The 20,104-nt window shown below is 38.9% G+C and overlaps 1 protein-coding gene across 1 annotated transcript in view; it reads left to right on the forward strand.

The window, feature by feature from the left end:
• The window catches only part of ANO6 (anoctamin 6), a 1,522,803-nt gene that overhangs the window by 1,432,826 nt on the left and 69,873 nt on the right, over nucleotides 1–20,104 (forward strand). The window contains exon 19 of the mRNA XM_044061996.1: nucleotides 1,054–1,159. Coding sequence (XP_043917931.1) covers nucleotides 1,054–1,159 — 106 coding nt within the window. The remainder of the gene's footprint in view (nucleotides 1–1,053; nucleotides 1,160–20,104) is intronic.

Consider the following 20,104-nt stretch of genomic DNA (forward strand, 5'->3'; position numbering starts at 1 on the left):
CCTGGCATGGCTGGCAGTACCTCCTATTGTTGCACTGGGTATGGGTTTCTGCTCTTGATCTTCTTACTTGTTTTCAGTAGGAGTATGATGCTTTGCATATTTGCTGCTTGTTTCTAACTGAAACTTGTTTTTTTTTTGGGTGGGGGAGGTTGGATTTTTGCCATCACTTCCCTCCTTGCTCATGACTGCCCATTTGAAAACAGCGGGATCATCTATATATTTGAAGGGAGGCATCTTAAGTTAATATTAAGATGGTTGTAGGCAAATGACTGCTCCTAATAAGCTTCCTACTTTTAGGAATTGCTCTAAAACCAGTGACTTACTATTTGCTGACCTTATTGATAATCACAGATCATATAGCTAGCCAGAAAACCACCTTCCTGCCTCTTCCATGGAATCAAGGCATCCCTGCATATCTGATGAAAGCATGATGGCAAGTTAAAATTAAACCCATATGGTGAAGCATTCACATCAACAGAATCTGTTGAGACATTCATAGCACCAGCCAGTGTAATCCTTTTATGCAACCTACTGTAGGCGCATATATTATTGAGCCACTGTAATGGTCAGTACTTTGCATAGTCATGTATTTTATCTCACTGTAAAGCAGCATTTTTTATAACAGCAACTAAATGATATTTCCCTTTTTTACTTTCAACATTCTGCATCGTGTTACACAGTGGTGCCATTAACTAGTATGTGCTATGGGGAATTTGTTATTCCATATGTGCTCAGTGAATTTTATTGGCAGTGTCATGTTGAATAATACACATGGAGAGCAATAATATAACGAGAAAACTTGAAAAGGTTTTTAGGTGAGATGCACTGCATCTGTCTGTCTGATATAATGTTATTCCCACATAAAGTAATCATGGTTAAATAGTGCCAGATTGTGCTTATTGCTAAGTACAGTGTACTAATAATGTTGAAAATTAAACAACATTTTTTCTGTGTAGCTGAATGTCAAATGTAGATGATGAGAAACAGTTTTGGCATGTCAAAAATTGTAAGCATTTTCTGTATTTTTAAAATATTTGTTTACTTAATTTGCAGGTACAGAGATTACCGCAATCCTCCAGGACATCCTCAGCAGTATGAATTCAGCATCTTTTATTGGCACGTTATTGCTGCCAAGCTAGCCTTTGTTATAGTTATTGAGGTAGGAAACTTACTGTTATCGTGCTGCTGTATTTACATTGGCTGTTGACTTAATTTCCTGAGTGCCAAACTTCAAAATAGGTCACCTCTGAATATTCTAATAATGAAAGACTATTACTAACCACAGTGTTGTAGATTATAGTGTCTAAGTAGCATTATTAGTGACATCACTTTAGATTACAGAACCAACCTAGTATTACTAGCTGCATAATTATAAAATGTGATAACCACATATTATCACTGGCCATATATTTGTAGATTAAAGTAGCATAGCAAATGCTTCTAGTCACATAATTGGAAAATAAATTACTCCAAGCAGGATTACTAAGTACACCTCTGCAGACTCTAGTAACCAGGTATCATTATCAGATATGTACTGCATGTTATAGTACCGTTAAGCCTAATGCTGGTCTTTTCTGCTTTTGGATATGTTATAGTAATTAAAGAATATTACTTGCCACATCAGAGTAAGTTACAATAACCAAACAGTATTAATAAGCAATAATCCACCACTGGGTGTGAGTATCCTATAATTTACCCATAGTTAGTGTGGTTTGATCATGACAGCGAAGCCAGAGTGACCAGACAAGCCAACCATGGGTAAATACTGGGATATCCACACCCAGGAGAGGATTATTGCTGTTATACAATGAAATTATTTAAGAAAAAAATTGTTTACCTTTTTTTTAAATAATTCATTGTATAATGTTTTTCTGATTCCTCAACTCCATAGTGATGTATTGCACATGCATAAGACACATACATATGCATGCTTGCACAGTACATTAGTACAGTGCAGTAGGGTAAACGGGAGTTTTCAAATGTATGTGGGCAAAAATATGAGGAAAATCAGGGGTGCTTCACAAAACCAGTAAGATCTTGCTGTCAGTAACTGTACTTTTCAGCTATTTATAGTTTTGCAGAATTTCCCTGTTTTTTTCTGATATTTAACACTGTGTCTGTAAAATATGTTCTGGTTGGCATTAAGGAGCATATTTCAATAGAAAGCTAGCGGCTCTAGAGGATTTAAGTGGACAGACTGCTACTTTTTGGGATATGCTTGATTTTTAATGGACACGGTGATTGAGTATCAAATAAGCATGCATGTTTTTGAATATAAATAACTCTCACAATTGCTGTTATGGTAGCCAAGCAACATTACCAGTCACTCATTTGTAGATTATAGCAACCAGCAGACCTAACATTGACATCTGTCCTTGATGGGTCCAATGTTGGGCTCATCTTCCTTCTCCAGGACTTGACATCTTTTGTAGATGTTCTCAAACTCAGGGAGTGATATGTGACAATGTTTGATAGCTCTTTTGCTGCTCAAAAAGTACAAGTCATATTCCTTGCTGTTGACATGCAAACATCCTTCATTCACATGCTCCTTCATTTTACATTCTTGATAATTTTAGAAAATTTTTTGAATCCTGATGAGGATGGCAGAACAAAGTTCCTTGTACAACAGCTGGGGGGGTACATCTCTCGACCCAAGAGGAGGGCTAGAGTGTATTTACTGGGAATTTAGTTTAGAGGAATGGTTGGGGCTTAGTCCTCCAATAGATAAATGCATTTTGTATAGAGTTCCCTTTCTTCCAGTAGTTAAAATCATCATTAAGGGGAGAGAGCACCTTCCTACAAATCAGAAATCAGCAAAGAAGACTTGACATTCCATTGGTACCAGGTGATATGCTAGCATTTACTTGCCTGATTTACAGTGAAGTCCAGAAGATGTGACAGGCTGGAGGGACTGCAGACCTCCAGGGGGACAGCAGGACAGTGTTCCTGACCCATCAGACAGTGTGCTTGAGCATAAGATCCAACCTAGTCTTGATGAACAAACACTTGATTCACCCAGTCTTACATCTTGAACCTGGGGTGCCTAGGAAGCAAAGCTGCTGCTGCTGCTTCTGAAGCATCACCCCTGGACCTATCAGGAGTAGTTGGTTCCTGCTGAAGATAAGCCACTAGATGAGTCTACTCAAAGGTCCATGGCTCATGTGTGAGATATTATCACTTGTTTGATTCTTTGTGGGATCTTGAGTCATGGATGCAGGCCTTTCTGTTTAGGGTTTTTGGTGGGATAGCCTTTCGTATGCACATGACTAGATAATGTCCCGTTCTGCCCAACATTCACACAGTTGCACCTCCAGAGGAGGGTTGTAGTTTTCAGTAAAAAGTTAAATGCTGAATTGCCATACGAGGTACAGCTACATTTGCATAAAAAACATACAACAAAAAAATGAGCATGTGAAATGTCTGATTACAGAATGTGAAATGATAATTAACAAACACACTAAGCAAAGTACAAGTTATAGGTAACAATATGCTGAAAGAAAAGAAGTACATATGCCCTAAAGCTTTAAGGGATTATGTTATTTTTGTTTTATTTTATTTTATTTATTTGCATTTATTTACTGGGATAATAATACTGAGCAAGTACCATTTTTCAGTTGAGGCCTATGGAAAAAAGCTCCAATTACAATGAGCTGCAGAAACAGTTAAGATCATTATTAAATAGTCAGTTTAAGAACATCATTTAATAGACATGCACACAAAAAGATGGAGATCTGTACAATTTCACGCAACCTATAACCACACCAACTAGATATAACTAAGCCATAACTAGACAGTTAACCTTTGTTTCCTAGCATCCTCACCAAGTAAAATATCCCATGGAACTCTATCAAGACAGCCTAAGTGATCACTTACCAATCTACACCATAAGGTACCAAAGCAACAGCCCCAGTAACACATCATTATGACCTGGTAAAAAAAAATTTCTAATTTTCACGAGGAAACTTTTATTAATGCACTACATCTCCATAAGGGAGAGTCACTAAAGACTCTCCCAATAGATGACGCAGCCTCTGAGTTCAAAATAATCTTCCTAGGTGTTCTAAACACTCTTGCCCCCTTCAGAATAAAAAGAATGAAAGCCAACTCTGCCTCATCGCTATTCTTAGCAATTAAACAACTCATCAAACAAAGAGACAAATCATGGAAGGTCTGTGCAAAAAAATAAAACTGTTCCTACTTTGCGACCATATATACAACTAAGAAAATATCAAACTAAATTATCAACAAAAATAAGAAGGTCTATGACTTAACCAATCAGAACATACACTGTAATAGTACAAAACTGTTCTGGGCCTCAGTCAATAAACTGTTAAATCCAAAACTAGCTACACAGAACACCAAACACACAGAAACAAATGATACCATAGCCAGCCAATTCTATGCCCACTTTATATCAACAGTGTAATCGTTAACCAACCAGATAACTTAATCAAGGTGTTGAGGTTGTCCTCAATTAAATAACTTCAATCAACATTTCTCCTTCCAGCCATTGCTGTCAGATACCATCAAAAATACCTCCAAAAAATAAAGCTTACTTCTACTGCCCTTGACAATATACCTGGCAAATATTTTAAAATAGCAGCTGAGGTTATTGCATATCCAGTTTCAGTTCTGATAAATTGATCCATATCTGAAAATAAAGTCCTCTCACTGTGAAAAAAAAATCAGTTGTTATTCCACTGCATAAGGGCAGAATCAATACAGATCTTTCAAACTATCGGTCTATTGCTATTTTATCTCCCCTATCAAACATATTAGAAAAATGTATTAATTTGCAACTTCTCAAATATCTAATAGATTAACAGTTTCTGTCTTCTGCCCAACACTGTTTCCACCCTCATCTGAGCACAATTGCTGCTTTGCTGAATTTTGTTAATGCTGTCAACACCCACAGAAATGCCCGAAGCCTACTCTGCACCATCTTCCTAGGTGAACCAAAGGATTTGATACTGTCTACACCAGAAACTCTTATATAAACTCTTAGCCTTAGGGCTCACCAACTTTTCACTGCAGTGGTTCCAAAGCTACCTATCAATGGCAATGAAATGGAAAAAAATAATTTCTTCATTGCCACAAAAAATGCTATCCTAGTTCAATACGCTGATGACTTGACCCTAATCTGCTCTGCCAAATGTCTCTGTAAACTCCAAGATCTTGCACATCTGCCCTTAATGATTGAAACATGGCTAAATAATTCACAACTACTTCTAAATGCAAAAAAAAAAAAAAACACATTACTGCTCTTCACCCCAAAATACATCTCTACCAAAACAACACTGTTTAGTATCATCTCTGCCAAAAGCACCATGATAAAACAAGTAAACCACACAAAATTACTGGATGTCATCATAGATGACCAGTTGAAATTCAATCACCATGTATCACACATGGTTAAAGAAACTCATCAAAAACTAGGTACATTATACAGAGTAAAAACCTACCTCACTGACATGTCCAGAAGACTCATAGCCTCTACTTTCTTACTTCCATCCCTCCTCCATGGTACCCCAATCTCCACTAACCCTCAAGTCTCACAACTGTCCAAATATGAGCAGTGTTATAATAAAATAGACAAATCTGCATAAAACTGTAAAAACAGAGCACACCAGTGTCTTGTCCTCAGAATGAAACTAGTTAGAAATACCACATTACCTAGCTCTTTCTCAGCTAACTACAATACACAGACTTCTCTAAGTCAAAAAATTGACCAGCCCTTAACAACTTAATAGAACACTACTCCCTCAAAAGAATTTTATGCTGTAGGGAAAAATCACTAATCACTGTAACCAAAATGTTTAATACTGCAGGTGACTCCCTATATTCAAATAGTGTAGCTAAACTATAGAACCACATCCCACTAATGGTGAAATCAAATTAGAGTGCAGACTCATTTAAAACGCAACCAAAACTTTAACTGTCAAACCAATGGATCTGCCCTGTACATCTCCAGGATAAATGCTACTGTTATCTTCAGCTTGCCATATCGTCGTACCATTTCTGTTCACTCCCAGTCCTGTGCCCCAAAGCCCCACTGTTCAGCAATGCATGGAGAGTTTTATTTGGATCCCCCAGCTACATATATTGTTTTGTGATACTGCTCATCCCACATCTGTAATTCTAATATAAACCTTATTATATATATATGTTTAATTGTCTTTGTACCTGATTTACATCTCACCTCTGAACTACAATACTAACATTTTTGTCATACCTAGATGTTCTTCGTGTTTCACTGTTGCAGTCATTACATTTGGGTAATCTGCTGGCAGGTTGGCCTGAATTCCAAAGTCTTGGGTCCCGCGTCGGTTGCTGTCTTCTCTTCCATGACGTCAGGTTGTCAGGGGTATAAAACATGCAGCCAACACCATTTTCTTAAGTCTTTCTTGCTGCGCGGTGCCCGAAGCAGAAGCATTTCGTAAGTGCCGGTCGGCCGACTACTTGAAATATTCGAGTTTCAGAACCGAAGTCTTCACTAAAGCTAAGTACCCCATTGGGGAAACTTTTTTCTTGCTTTTTACCGATGTCAGAAAAAGTTAATAATTGTATTGCATGTGGGAAGCAAATTCCTCATAAGGATTTCCATTTATACTGTATTCCTTGCCTAGGCCCTGATCACAATGTGCCTGGCTGTCGGTTTTGTGCTAGATTTAACCAACGCACTATTAAGCGTCAGTATATTTTTGCATCAAAGTATTTTGGAAACAAATTTAACTACCCAGAAATGTCATTGGATAGCAATCCTACTATATACATAAAAAAACGCAAAGAAAAGGACAGAGAAAGGCAGTCGAGATCCAAAACAGACGATGAAGCTTCTCCTAAGCCAGTCGCCGGTACTCAGTGAGGTGCTTTCGCAGACCCTGATAACCACTACTTTTGAGTTGCAGGCCTCTACCGACACCCATGTGAAGTCCGGCATGCCGCAAGAAACTCAAGGTACTGGACCAATGGATGTATCTCCCTCGGATGGGTCCGGAGCCGCTGAGCAGGCACCGGCTTCTGAGGGTGTATTCAGACCTCAATATTTGTATATTAAACCGACGACAGCTGCAAAATCAAAGACAAAAGCAACTTCTAAAACTAAAAAAAACTACGCCTGAGCCACATGCACAGGCCTCTATGCCTAAAAAACAGATGATCAAAATGGCTGAAGACCTTATTACCTTGATCAGGGGTACCCATCCTCCACCAGATAAGAGGCCTAGGCAAGACGCAGATTATGAATCTTCAGATCAGGTTTCTATTTCTTCTGATCAGGAATTATCTTTACCTCCCTGTGAGGATTCTGATGCTGAGGAGTCTGTCATCTCCTCCTGAGGAATATTCATTTGGAGAAACCTTGCATACTTTGAGGGAGCATTTTCACTGGGAGAGTCAAGACTTCTCAGAATCAAAAAGGAGGCTCAGGGATTTCCTTCTCCCTCAGCACAAGCCTTTAGCCATTCCCCCTGTTTTAGACATTGTGGATGATGTGTTTTCGGAGTCAAGCTTGACCCCTGACTCCTTACCTCCGGCTCCCAGTAAGCCTGACAGATGTTACAGGGTCCCTGACTCACATAAATTTTTATTTAGAAACCCTGCTGCTGATCCTGAAACTATTTCACAGGGTCCAAAGGGAGTTAAGGCCTCAACAGCAAAAAATTGCACCCCCTCTGATAGAGATTCAAGGGCACTGGACAGATGGAGAAAAAAGGTTTATACATCTGCAACCTTGGCAAGCAGGGCCTTAAACTGTCAATTTCGTATGCTTAAGTACCAGCAACATGTTATGGGATTGCTGAAACAGAAAATGATGTTGATTTCAGAATGTGCAGAGAATAAAGAATTGCAGGAATTATTGCATGCAGCTGAACAAGTTGGAAAGCATACTTTGCAATGTGGTTTTGATTCTTTGGAGGCCTCCTGCAGGGCCACAGTTACTGGATCTGTGATTAGGAGGCATGCCTGGTTAAAGGAACACAATTTGCCTGATCATGTTAAAGCTAAATTGCTAGATGCAAACTGTTAAAAGACTTCTTACAAGTGCAGCCACCAAGATTCAGTAGACACTGGCCTACAAAAAATTGGTCCTTTCCTGTGTCAGACAGAGCTCAAAGGGGCAAATCCAGACACCCTAAGGGTTCCAGATACCAGGCGCAAGACTCATACAGGTCAAAGCAATGGGGCAGGCACATCCACCTCCAAATCTGGAAGTGATAAAGCGCAAACCTACAGAAAGCAATCCCAATGACATCTCTCTCTGCCTAGACCAAGCACTTATCTTTTGGCAGCACCCATAGGGGAAAAATTAGCACTTTTTGCTCAAAATTGGCAGTTAATAACCCAGGACAAGTAGGTACTAAACATCGTATCACAGGGATACAGATTCCATTTGCACACTCTGCCAATGGCAAATGGTTGGCCAGATCTGCCAAAAAATCAATGGGCAGAGGCACAGAAACAGGTTACATCCCTCATGGAAATGGGGGCCATTCAGACAGTACCAGAACAGGAAAAATGACAAGGTTTTTACTCAACTGTTCTTGGTACCCAGAAAGGACAAGGCCTGGTGGCCAGTACTGGATTTATCGATTTTGAACACATACCTGGACATTCCAAAATTCAAGATGCTGACTTTGCAGCAGCTTCTGTCCATGCTGGGCAAGAAAGCTTGGCTGTTGACTTTAGACCTAAAAGAGGCATACCTGCATGTCCCAGTAAGACAGTCGTGCAGAAGATACCTCAGATTCAAGGCAGGCTTAATGCATTACCAATTCTCTGCACTGCCCTTTGGCTTATCTACTGCGCCCAGGGTCTTTACAAAGTGCCTGGCACCAGTAATTGCATTTTGCAGACAAAGACGTATAGAAATATATCCTTACTTGGACGACTGTCTCATTCAAGCAGAAAACAAGGACACTCTCCTTCGACACTTGGCGTTTGTGAAAAGGCTTCTCACATGCCTAGGGTACACAATAAACAAAAAGAAATCACAACTGCTACCCTCTCAAAAGATAACATTCCTGGGTGCAAGCTTGAATACAACTGCCCAGATGGCTTACCTCGCACCAGACAAACAAAGGCAACTGACTACTTACTTCAAACTGATGGCAACAAAAACCCAGTCTTCTGCAAGACAAGTTCTGCAGGCTCTGGGCTTCATGGCATCCTGCATCCTGCTAATTCCATGTGCAAGACTGCATATGAGGAAACTTCAATGGTACCTAAAAAGTTTATGGAGTCAACATTCACACAGTCTGGAAACAATGATTCCTCTCATTCCCTGCCTGCAACAAGAGTTTCTATGGTGGGCAAAGGCCTGTCACCAAAACATGGGACAGCACTTCATCTACCCCCTGCCAGCCAAACCTTAACAACAGATGCATCAGATTATGCCTGGGGGGCCCACATGGCAGGAAGATGCACTCAGGGCATATGGGCACCAAAACAAATGCATCTACATATCAACCAGAAAGAGATGCTAGCTGTTCAAAATGCCCTAACAGCCTTCAAGGACTTACTTCATCCAGGACAACTACTGATAAAGATGGACAACACCACAGTCATGTGGTATATAAACAAGCAAGGGGGCACACACTCATACCCCCTTTGCAGATTAGCCATGACACTGTGGGACACAGCTTTGACCTACCAAATACATCTTCAAGCTCAATTCCTGCCAGGAAAACAAAACACCCTGGCAGACGATTTAAGCAGAAATCTTATGGATCCTCACGAGTGGAAACTAAATCCACAAGTCTTCAGCATGATAACAGAGAAATGGGGGAGCCCAGACATAGATCTATTTGCCTCTCCTCAAAATTATCAATTGAAAAGATTCTGCACAAGGACTTATCACAGACAAGCATGGAAAGTGGACGCCCTATCCTTCAGTTGGAAAAACCTATCAGTTTACGCCTTTCCTCCTCTGCCTCTTCCACCCATGGTCCTCCTAAAAGTCAGACAAGAGAAGCCAAAGATGATACAGCAGAACCACATATTCCTCCGATATTACAGTACTTGACTGAGATGCTTGACAAAGGCCTATCTTTCTCATCAATCAAAATCCATGCCTCTGCCATTTCGGCTCATTACAATACAGAGCCACCAATCTTTTCTCATCCTTTACTAAAGCAGTATCTTAAAGGAGTCAAAAATTTAAGGCCTCCTAGAAGATCACCACTACCTGCATGGGACCTCAGTTATGTGTTGGAAAAGCTCACCCTGCCTCCATTTGAACCAGCTGCGACCGCTGATATAAAGTTCTTATCATGGAAGACAGCTCTGCTACTAGCAATTACTTCAGCAAGAAGAGCTTCAGAGCTACAGGCCCTCATGGCTGTAGAGCCTTTTATCATATTTCACCCAGACAGGGTGTCTCTGAGGACAAATCCTACTTTTATGCCTAAGGTGGTTTCCACTGTGGCTCTTAACCAAACTATTCATCTGCCAACCTTTTATTCAAATCCGCAGAACAAAGGGGAGAGAATTCTGCATTCCTTGGACGTACACAGGCAGCTAAGATTCTACTTGAGCAGGACAAAAGCTCTAAGAAAAACTGAGCAATTACTAGTGTCATTTGCTGCAGGATCAGAAGGAAAGGCTATTTCAAAGCAGACAGTTTCAAAGTGGATAAGCCACTGCATCTGTTTCTGCTACTTACACCATGGTAAACCTGTGCCCAAGGGCATTAGGTCTCATTCCACCAGAGCTGCAGCTGCTTCAGCAGCTTTTCTCAGAGGAGTACCAACAAAAGACATTCTAGAGGCTGCTACTTGGAGTTCTGTTCACACCTTTACAAAGCATTACCATTTGCCTCTCTACTCTAAGTCCAGGGCAGGCTTTGCCACTGCAGTGCTGCAGGGCCTTATAGTCGCACCTAATGCTGTTTAGCTCCAGCCTCCCAACCATAGCTTTGGGATTCTACCCAAATGTAATGACTGCAACAGTGAAACACAAACAACATAGTACAGTTGTGTACACTTACCATAAATGTAGATGTTCGAGTATATTCACTGTTGCAGTCCAGGTTACCCTCCTGTCATCCCCCTGTCATTCTAAAGTTTATCTTTCCTTCTCTATCCTCTACAACCTATGTGGTGTATTTGCTTGTAGATGAAGGTAAAGTTTATTTTGATGCATGTTTATATACATACATATATATATATATATATATATATATATATATATATATATATATATAATATTGCTACCTTTTTGGCCTTTTTGGGGGCACCTGACATTGGGGGGGCAAGAAAAACTAAAGAAAATGGTGTCGGCTGCATGTTTTATACCCCTGATGACCTGACGTCATGGAAGAGAAGACAGCAACCGACGCAGGACCCAAGACTTTGTAATTCAGGCCAACTGAGAGCAACCAGCCAGCAGATTACCCAAATGTAATGACTGCAACAGTGAATACACTCAAACATCTACATTTATGGTAAGTGTACACAACTGTACTTTCTTCCCTCGCGTCTATATTTTTAATCTCTAAGCAGTACTTGCATAATCTATTATCTAACTGACAAAACCACTAATACACCTCTTAACATGCTCAGTGGTCAACATCTACTAATGCATATGTATATTTTTATACTGTAATAGTTGCCTTTACTTTCATATGAATGGATTCTAATTTTTATTAGCTTTTTGAAAACAAATACGGTTTTATTATTGGGTTACAGTCTTTACTAGACATTTGATTTGATGTTTGAAGTGTAATTGACAGTTTTTACTATATTTATTGACGTGTACTTTCATTTTTCTCATTTCTGATGAAGTTCTTACAATTAAAGAACAAAAACACTCAAATACATGTGTTCTGTTTGTTTCTTTTGCCTAGCTAATTTGTTATGAATTTTGTTTTGTAATAATTAGCAAATGTTTACATAGTTGTTAATGTATATTATTTATTGTCTGGTCATGTATATTACTGAATGTCTTTTTCAAAATGTTTGTAATATATCAGAGCTTTTCACCCTGGGCCAACAATGAAAGGGGGTTTTGACTAAACCCAGTCAAACAAACCCAGTAAACAAAAGCAAAATAAAATAAAAAAGGGGACATTGCTTAACATTTTAAGATAATTGTGTAAAAGACAGTACTGCTAAGGTTTCATTGCTTAATATAGCTGTTGCAACATTCTGTATGAAAAAAGTAAAGTCAAGCAACAGAATGAAAATATAAGAAAGGAATACCAACATATACATTAAGGATGAGAAGGAGAGAAAGAGGATAGGTTAAAAGTAAGAAATGTGTTAGCTTTGTAGGTATTTAAAGAAAAATTAAGTTAGTTATGGTTTCCTTAAGTGTTATGTGATCAAAACTAAGAATCGTTAATACAAAAAGGACTCGGAGTGAGCTCATGGTCTTTAAAGTGGCAAGCTTATAAAATTGTGTGTTTCAGAACATGCTGATTGTACTGAAACATAACTGTACTGTAATTTAAAAGGTTTGTAATTCAGAGAACATTACTTAGCATTCTTAAAAGAATGTTTGCATAACTGCACTAGATCCAATATCTTGTACCAGTATTAATAATTTTGTAATGATTGAACTGAATGGGTTCAACACTGTTGATTTAAAATTACCACTATAGTCAGGAACTAAATATAGTGTATTTTTTGTCTTGTTATGAAGTTCTGTGCAATCCAAACCTACCAGCAGCGGAGTAACTACTGCTTATTTTTTTCTGTCATCAAATTCCCCCTTGTTGGCAGATGATATGCTGTGATCTTGTTTTCATTAAGAGCTTTTTGTCCATGCTTCTCTGTGCGGGCACAGCTGATGAAAATAATTTGCCTTGTTTCTCTTTTCCAGATCAAATTTCTATTCACTTACAAAGTAGTAACTCAGTACTGGTAGGACTGAAAATCCCCAGTAAAACTGGCAGTGACCAGCTTGCAGTAACTCTTACATGTTTCCTATGTATGTGTTGCACATTCTGCAAAAATACTTGCCAAGGTATAAAGAAACAGTTGAGGTAGCACAATATTTTTTTAAAGTGGATTTTTGTGAGTTTTGAGTCCCGTCATTTTCAAACCTTTCCTCAGAGTATTGTATTTTCTGTCCTGCGGGTATTAGCTAATTAGTGAAGTTGCTTTCAGTGGCTATCAAGTTTCTTCACCTTCATACTGCAGAATTAAAAGAGCTGTGTGCTTTCCAAAAGCAGAGTAGGTTCATGGTCCCAGAGGAGGAAAATAATGCAGCTGGGAATGACTTTACACAGTAAAAGAGCTGTGAATCCTCATTGACCAAATAGCTTTATAACCCCAGTGGGTGTGAAATGAGAAAGAAGAACTGTACATACTTTGTGAATGTGTCTTATTTGGCAAGAAACTTTCACATAGGATAGGTGAATTGATGTAATAGCAAGGGAGTCAGATTCTAAAGATGTAATGAGATTTCATTCAGGCTAAACATGGTGTGCACTAAAGAAACCGACTGTAATAGAAATACCGCAGGGGAAGAAACTGATAAGTCATGTTTTTTTTAACTTGTAGAAGTAAAAATATCATTCTGCAGGGAGGAAAATATTCCCTAGAGGGGGAAAAAACATTTTGTGCTTTGGACATAGTTGTCCTCTAAGTTAACCCAGCAGCAGAATGCTGATGTTCGCAAGCACCAAGATGTTTTGCTGTATGCTTTCCTTATACAACTCTATAAAGTCAAGCACAGCACAGAAATATTACAGAGAAATGCACAATTTGGCAGACATGTATGCCTCTGGCAATGGGTTTGAAATTATCTGAAAAGCAACAGCTATGTCCATTATTAAATAGTGAACACCCTTGTACAGAAGAAGCAGATTTCCCAGCCAGTTCGTTTTAAAATTTAAAACATAATTCTCTTCTTTGTTCATGTGTTAAAGTCCATGATAGCTTGGCATGTCTAAAGTACAAACACTTTATGCTTGTTTAACATGACATACTAAATAGCAGCCAGTACCATTTATTTCTGTTCTTAGTTTTAAAAGCACTTTCAGATAGACATTTCAAGGACTAAAGTACAAATGTGTCTTGTTTTTTTAAAAAAAAACGTTAAATTATCATATATGACATATACAATCTTACATTTATATAAATGAAAATAAACCATACCGATATAATCTCAGTTGCAAACATTATACATTACAAACAGTGACGACACAACTGTAGCTACAAACATTATACATCACTTTCAGTCATTATCAGTAAACCATTACATGGCTCATTCACATCCTGCCTTCTTTTTATTCTCGTTGCTCATCTGCATGTATTGATCCCACATTTCCCATTTTTCCTATGTAATTTGCTCCTACCCTTTTCTAAAGATACCAGTTCCAGTTGTTTTATCCCTGTTACTATCTTCACAACTTCTAGTAAAGTTGGTTTAGACTTTGATTTCAATTTTCTATTAATTGCTTTTGTGGCAGCCATCATAACTAGACTCAGCAAGGCCTTACTATGTCTAGCCAATTCCGATTCTGTATCATAGCTCAAAAAAAATTATTTCCTTAGTAAGTCCAGTTTGCTCACCCAGATTCTCTATCAAAACAGTCTGCAGAGAATTTTTAAAGTCTGCCAATTCATTGCACACCCAAAAAATATGTTCCCAGTTACCTCTTTCTTTCCCATCACACCTCCAGCATTTGCTGTCTACCTGTCTGCTCACCGTATAAAAATACCTATGTAAACACTTCCAGGCAAAGATCCTAAATCTTCTAGATTTTGTTGCATATTTAGGAGACATTCATATATCCCCCTATTGTTTCTTTGTGAATTGCTTACCCAGTCTCTCTTCCCAATCCTTCCTAACTTCCTCTGATTGATTGTTATAGTTATCATGCAATATTTTATATGCTCTATTAATTATTCCTTTATTAACAGCAACTTCTGTTCCATATTCTAGTAAAAACTCTACCAGTGCTGATCTTTTGTTTAGGACCTCCCTGTTTCTTTCTCTTTCCCCATACTCTGATGTCAATCCTTGATATGGAAGGCAGTCTCTAACCTGCAGTCCAAATAAGTTCTTGTTGTCTTCCCATTCTATTACCTTTCCCTCTTCTAGTTGTTTGCTCCCAATACCTTGGTTCCTTTGCCAGTTTTCTACAATATATTCCCACCCCCTCTTGCCTGTTGTCTGTACCCTAATTGCAGTCATCCCTATTGGCAGAATCTCCTTGCTGCATTCCTGTGTTGGCTTTGTTCTTAGAATACCTTATGCTACTTTATGACTATAATATTCTGAATAATTATTGTTGTTCCTCTTAAAGGACTGCATCCACAATCGCAGTCTGTCCCTGTTACTTGATCTCCAGTCCCATCCCTTTTTATCCTCATCACTTTCCACTTTGAATTACAGTTTTCTGCTTGTGCTACATATAGGCTCCTTAACTGTGTTACTCTGAAATACCCCTTCAACTTGAGTAATCCCAATCCGCCCTGTTCTATTGGAAGAATAAGCTTATACCACTTGACTCTTGCCGTCTTCCCCTCCCAGACAAAATCCTTCAGTTCTTTATTAATTGCTTTCCACAACTTCTCCTCTGGTTGATAAAAATATATCTGACCTGTGTATAAGACTAAATGGACTAAAAACATTTTAACTGTTTGATCTTACTATCACTATCCATATAACAGAACTTCCATTTTCTCAGTTGTTGTATTATGTTTTGTTTAGTCTCTTCCCACATACTTCATTTTATCATGTATAGATGCATTTGCATTTTCATAAGTATAGATGTTGCTGAACCAGTTCATATGTGGGTACATAATTTACTGCTATTGCTTTTGTTTTAGCTTCATTAATTTTGTATCTCAAAAAGGTTTGAAACTGTCTAGGTCCAAAAAGGTTTGAAACTGTCTTAGTATGTTCCACAGCATTGTAATGTTCCTTTCTGGTTTTGTCAGGTATAAAATAATGTCATTGCAAATAGAGCCACCTTTTCTTGACTACCATATCAATTATATCCTTGAATTTCTGAGTCTTTTATATTCTTTATTAAGACAAAGACTATATAAAGCTTATAAACAAACTCCTAAAGCTCAGAACATCCTGTCACTATAACCTTATAACACATGGAGACATTCATCCCAACCCTGGACCACCCACACCCAATAACCTCCACTCCCCTACCACAACCCCCACAGTCAAGCTACCCATGAATACTCCCACTAGTTCCCTCCTAGCATTTCACCTAAATATTAGAAGTATTAGCAATAAGATTCCCAACCTACACGCCCTCCTAGCAACCCACTCCCCAGACATTATGTGTCTTACGGAAACCTGACTAAAACCCAGTACAACTGACAATCAGATACTACCTCCAGGATACAATATTCACTGGTTAGACCGTGCTACAAGGAAAGGAGGTGGGATAGCAGTCCTTTACAAAAATACTCTAACCATTAATAGAGACACCATTCAATTTTCCCAATTAAATAACGCGGAACTCCTCATAACCAAGCTACAGATTAACCAAACAAACACTTGAACATTGTCTGTGCATACATTCCACCAGGCAACAACCTAAATACCCTATAAGGTCTCCTTTACTGGTTATCCACTACCTATCCCCAAGAAACCATAGTTCTTGGGGATTTTAACACCGACTGGCACCCCTGCTCCTACGACCCCCCCCTTCACTCATATAAACTTATCTGAGTTTAAACAGACCATAACCTCTCCCACTAGGATAAACAAACCAACCAACAAGGAAAGTATCCTAGACTGGATCCTAATTAATAACTAACCCCAACTGTACACTGCTGGTACTCTCCCTGATGACCTCAGCGACCATTGTCTAACCTATATCATAAAACATAAGGCAGGGAACCCTCACCAGCCCAAATATAAAACATTTAGAAACAGGAAAAACTTTACTGCTGCTATATTCAAAATGAATTAAAAGCAGTTGATTGGTCAAAACTAAAAAAATCTAACATTAGAGAAGGCCATAGATCACTTTAACACTAAATTCCTAAGTATCCTTGATTCCCATGCTCCAGCACGTACAATAAAAACTAGATCAAATACAGCACTATGGCTCACAAAAGATACCAAAGCTAAAATCAAAACTAGAAACAGAGTCTGGGCCAGCTGGAGATCAACCAAAGCCCCACTTGACCATCTAAAATATCGTCAACTCAGGAATGATACAAAAAAATCTATTTTACTGGATAAAAAAAGCTTCTACCAAAATCTCCTACAAAAACACCACAACAACCCTCAAAAGTTCTGGGCAGGCTTAAATCAACTACTTAGTTCAGATCACTCCATCACCCCAACTCCGGCTAACTACACCCATAGTTCCCCAGAGACCATAGCTAGCGCCTTTAATAACTTTTTCACTGAAACAATCCAATCCCTAGCAAATCAACTGACACCCTCTAACTTAAACCACATGCCTAATATACCTAATAATCACCCAGAATTTAGCTTCCAACCAATATCCACTAGTTTTATCAAAATATTTCTAAAAAAATTAAAACCTACCACCCTCGCTGCTGACCTCCTCCCTGCAGAGTACCTACAAATAGCTGCAGATGCCATTGCATAGCCCATATCTATCCTCATCAACACAACCTTATCCGAAAATGCTATCCCCTCCCTCTGGAAAATATCTCAAGTCATCCCACTCCATAAAGGTGGTAGCTCCTCAGAAATATCCAACTATAGACCCATTGCCATTCTTTCCCCACTAGCCAAATTAATGGAGAAATGTGTACACAAGCAATTAATGCAATACCTTTCACAGAATAACTTACTATCCGACTCCCAGCATGGTTTCGGGCCATACCACAGCACCACCTCAGCCCTCCTTTCCTTTACTACTGCCATAAACCAAAACATGAATGACAATAAGCTAACCTCCGCCCTCTTTCTTGACCTATCAAAAGCCTTTGACATGGTCAACCATGAACTTCTCATTCTTTCACTAAAATCTATTTCCCTCAAGCCTGCTGTCCAGTGGTTTCAGTCCTACCTGACTGGTAGACAGCAGGCGGTACTATGGCAGGGCAAACTCTCCAGCCAGTTACCTCTCACACTTGGTGTCCCTCAAGGGTCCATACTAGGTCCAATACTCTTCTCTATTTTTATCAACAACCTCCAAACTTGTATCCCTAAAGCCACCTGCATTCAATACGCAGATGATTCCACACTCATGTGCTCAGCCACCTCCCCATCCGACTTGCAAATCTTAACCCAAAATACATTTAACACTATCGAGAACTAGCTCACCAACCAACGCCTACATCTGAACCCCAATAAAACTAAACTTCTACTCTTCTCTCCCACTAGTAGCTCCACCACACTTTCATTCTCTGTCACATCTAATAATGGTACCACTATTTCCCCAGATAATCACACCAAACAGCTAGGGGTTATCATAGACAATAATCTCAAATTTGACCTACAGGTCAACAAAACCACACAGACCATCATTAAGCTTGGATCACTGTGTAGAAACAAGACATTTTTAACCCCACTGGCTAAGACTGCAATCGCCCGATCACACCTACTCTCTACTCTTTTATATGCCTCGCCTGTACACTCAAACCTCAACAAATCCGAACTAGGTAAGCTGTCCCATAGCTACAGTCATATTGCCAGATTCGCCACTGGCTCCACCTATAGAACCCACCACTGCCAGAACCTTAAACAACTAGAGTGGCTAGAACTGGCCAGCTTAATTCAATTCAATCAACTCTTAATAGCGCACAAAATTTTGTACCACCCTGTGGATACCCCCTCACTTAAAAATATTATTAAGCCATATAGCAACCTAAGATCCCTATGGTCAGCTGATAAACTACTGGTCCAAACCCACAAAGCTAATAACTCTGCTGGTGAATCCCTGTTTGCCAACTTCATTGGCAAAACCTGGAATTTGTTGCCAAACTATATAACCCTAAAATCCTCCAAAAGTCTCTGAAAAAAACCTCAAACAGTATCTCAAAGTGAATTGGCTATGCCCATGCACCAACCCTGATTAAGTTATAAACTAAAAGCATATTCTGCAGTTATAACTTGTAACTACATCACCAAGCTCTGCTTCCAATCTGATGACTCTTACTTTTAATTGTCTGTCCATGAGAATTGTGAGTCCCTACTAGGGAACATTACTAACCCATTGTATATAATCACTTTGTTTTTATAATTGTTTGCTAACTTCTGTGTAATCTATGTAAGTTTGTCTATGTGGAGCTTTTCTCCCCGGGCCTCCGCTGAAAATGGACATGTATTCAGTTGGACTATCCCGGTAAACAAATATAAAATAAAATAATAAATAATAATAAATTCTTTGCCAGTGGTTCCAAATGTAATGCAAATAAAGTGGAGAGAGGTCAGCCCTGCCTGGTTCCTCTGCTCAAGCAGAGATTATCAGAGAGGACCCCACCCACTTTAATTTTCGCATCCAATCCCTCATATATCCTCCTAATTAACCTTGTAATTTTATCAGGGAATGCACATGCTTCCATTGCTCTGCTCATAAAGTCCCAGCTGACACTGAAAGATACTTTCTCTACATCAAGACCCACCAACAACTGTGGTATTTTCTTACATTCTCCTTCCCTCTGGATCATCACTGTTCTTTTAATGCTGTTAAATGTTTCCCTCCCCTCCAGAAAATCACATTGATTGATATCTTATCAATTTTGGTAACACTTTTGCCATTCTTTTAGCCATTATAGACATAAACAATTTATAATCATGATTTAGTATTGAAATGGGCCTGTATGAAGCTGGATCTGATTGATCTTTACCCTCTGTAGGTATTATACCTACTATGGCTTTCAACCAGTGTGTTGGTACTTCCCCTCCCCTTAAAATACTGTTAAACAAATTGTTTCCCCTCCTAGCTTCCAAACTTTCACAGTAATACCATCTATTCATGGGGACTTAGTAATACATTGGTTATACATCACCATTTTTAACTCATCTCCTCTCATCCTAGCTGTTAACAACTGAGCCTCCTGTACCTCTAACCATGACATATTTAATTCTTCCATAAACATTTACAATTGTAACTTTTCTCGATTTCCATATTTCTCTGCTTTATACAGACTTCCATAGAATTTCTGAAATATTTCTAATACTTCTGCAGGATCCCTTGTTA

The sequence above is a fragment of the Protopterus annectens genome, chromosome 2.part1 (assembly GCF_019279795.1).
Source record: "Protopterus annectens isolate FY-2018-M chromosome 2.part1, PAN1.0, whole genome shotgun sequence".
NCBI classification, from domain to species: Eukaryota; Metazoa; Chordata; order Ceratodontiformes; family Protopteridae; genus Protopterus; species Protopterus annectens.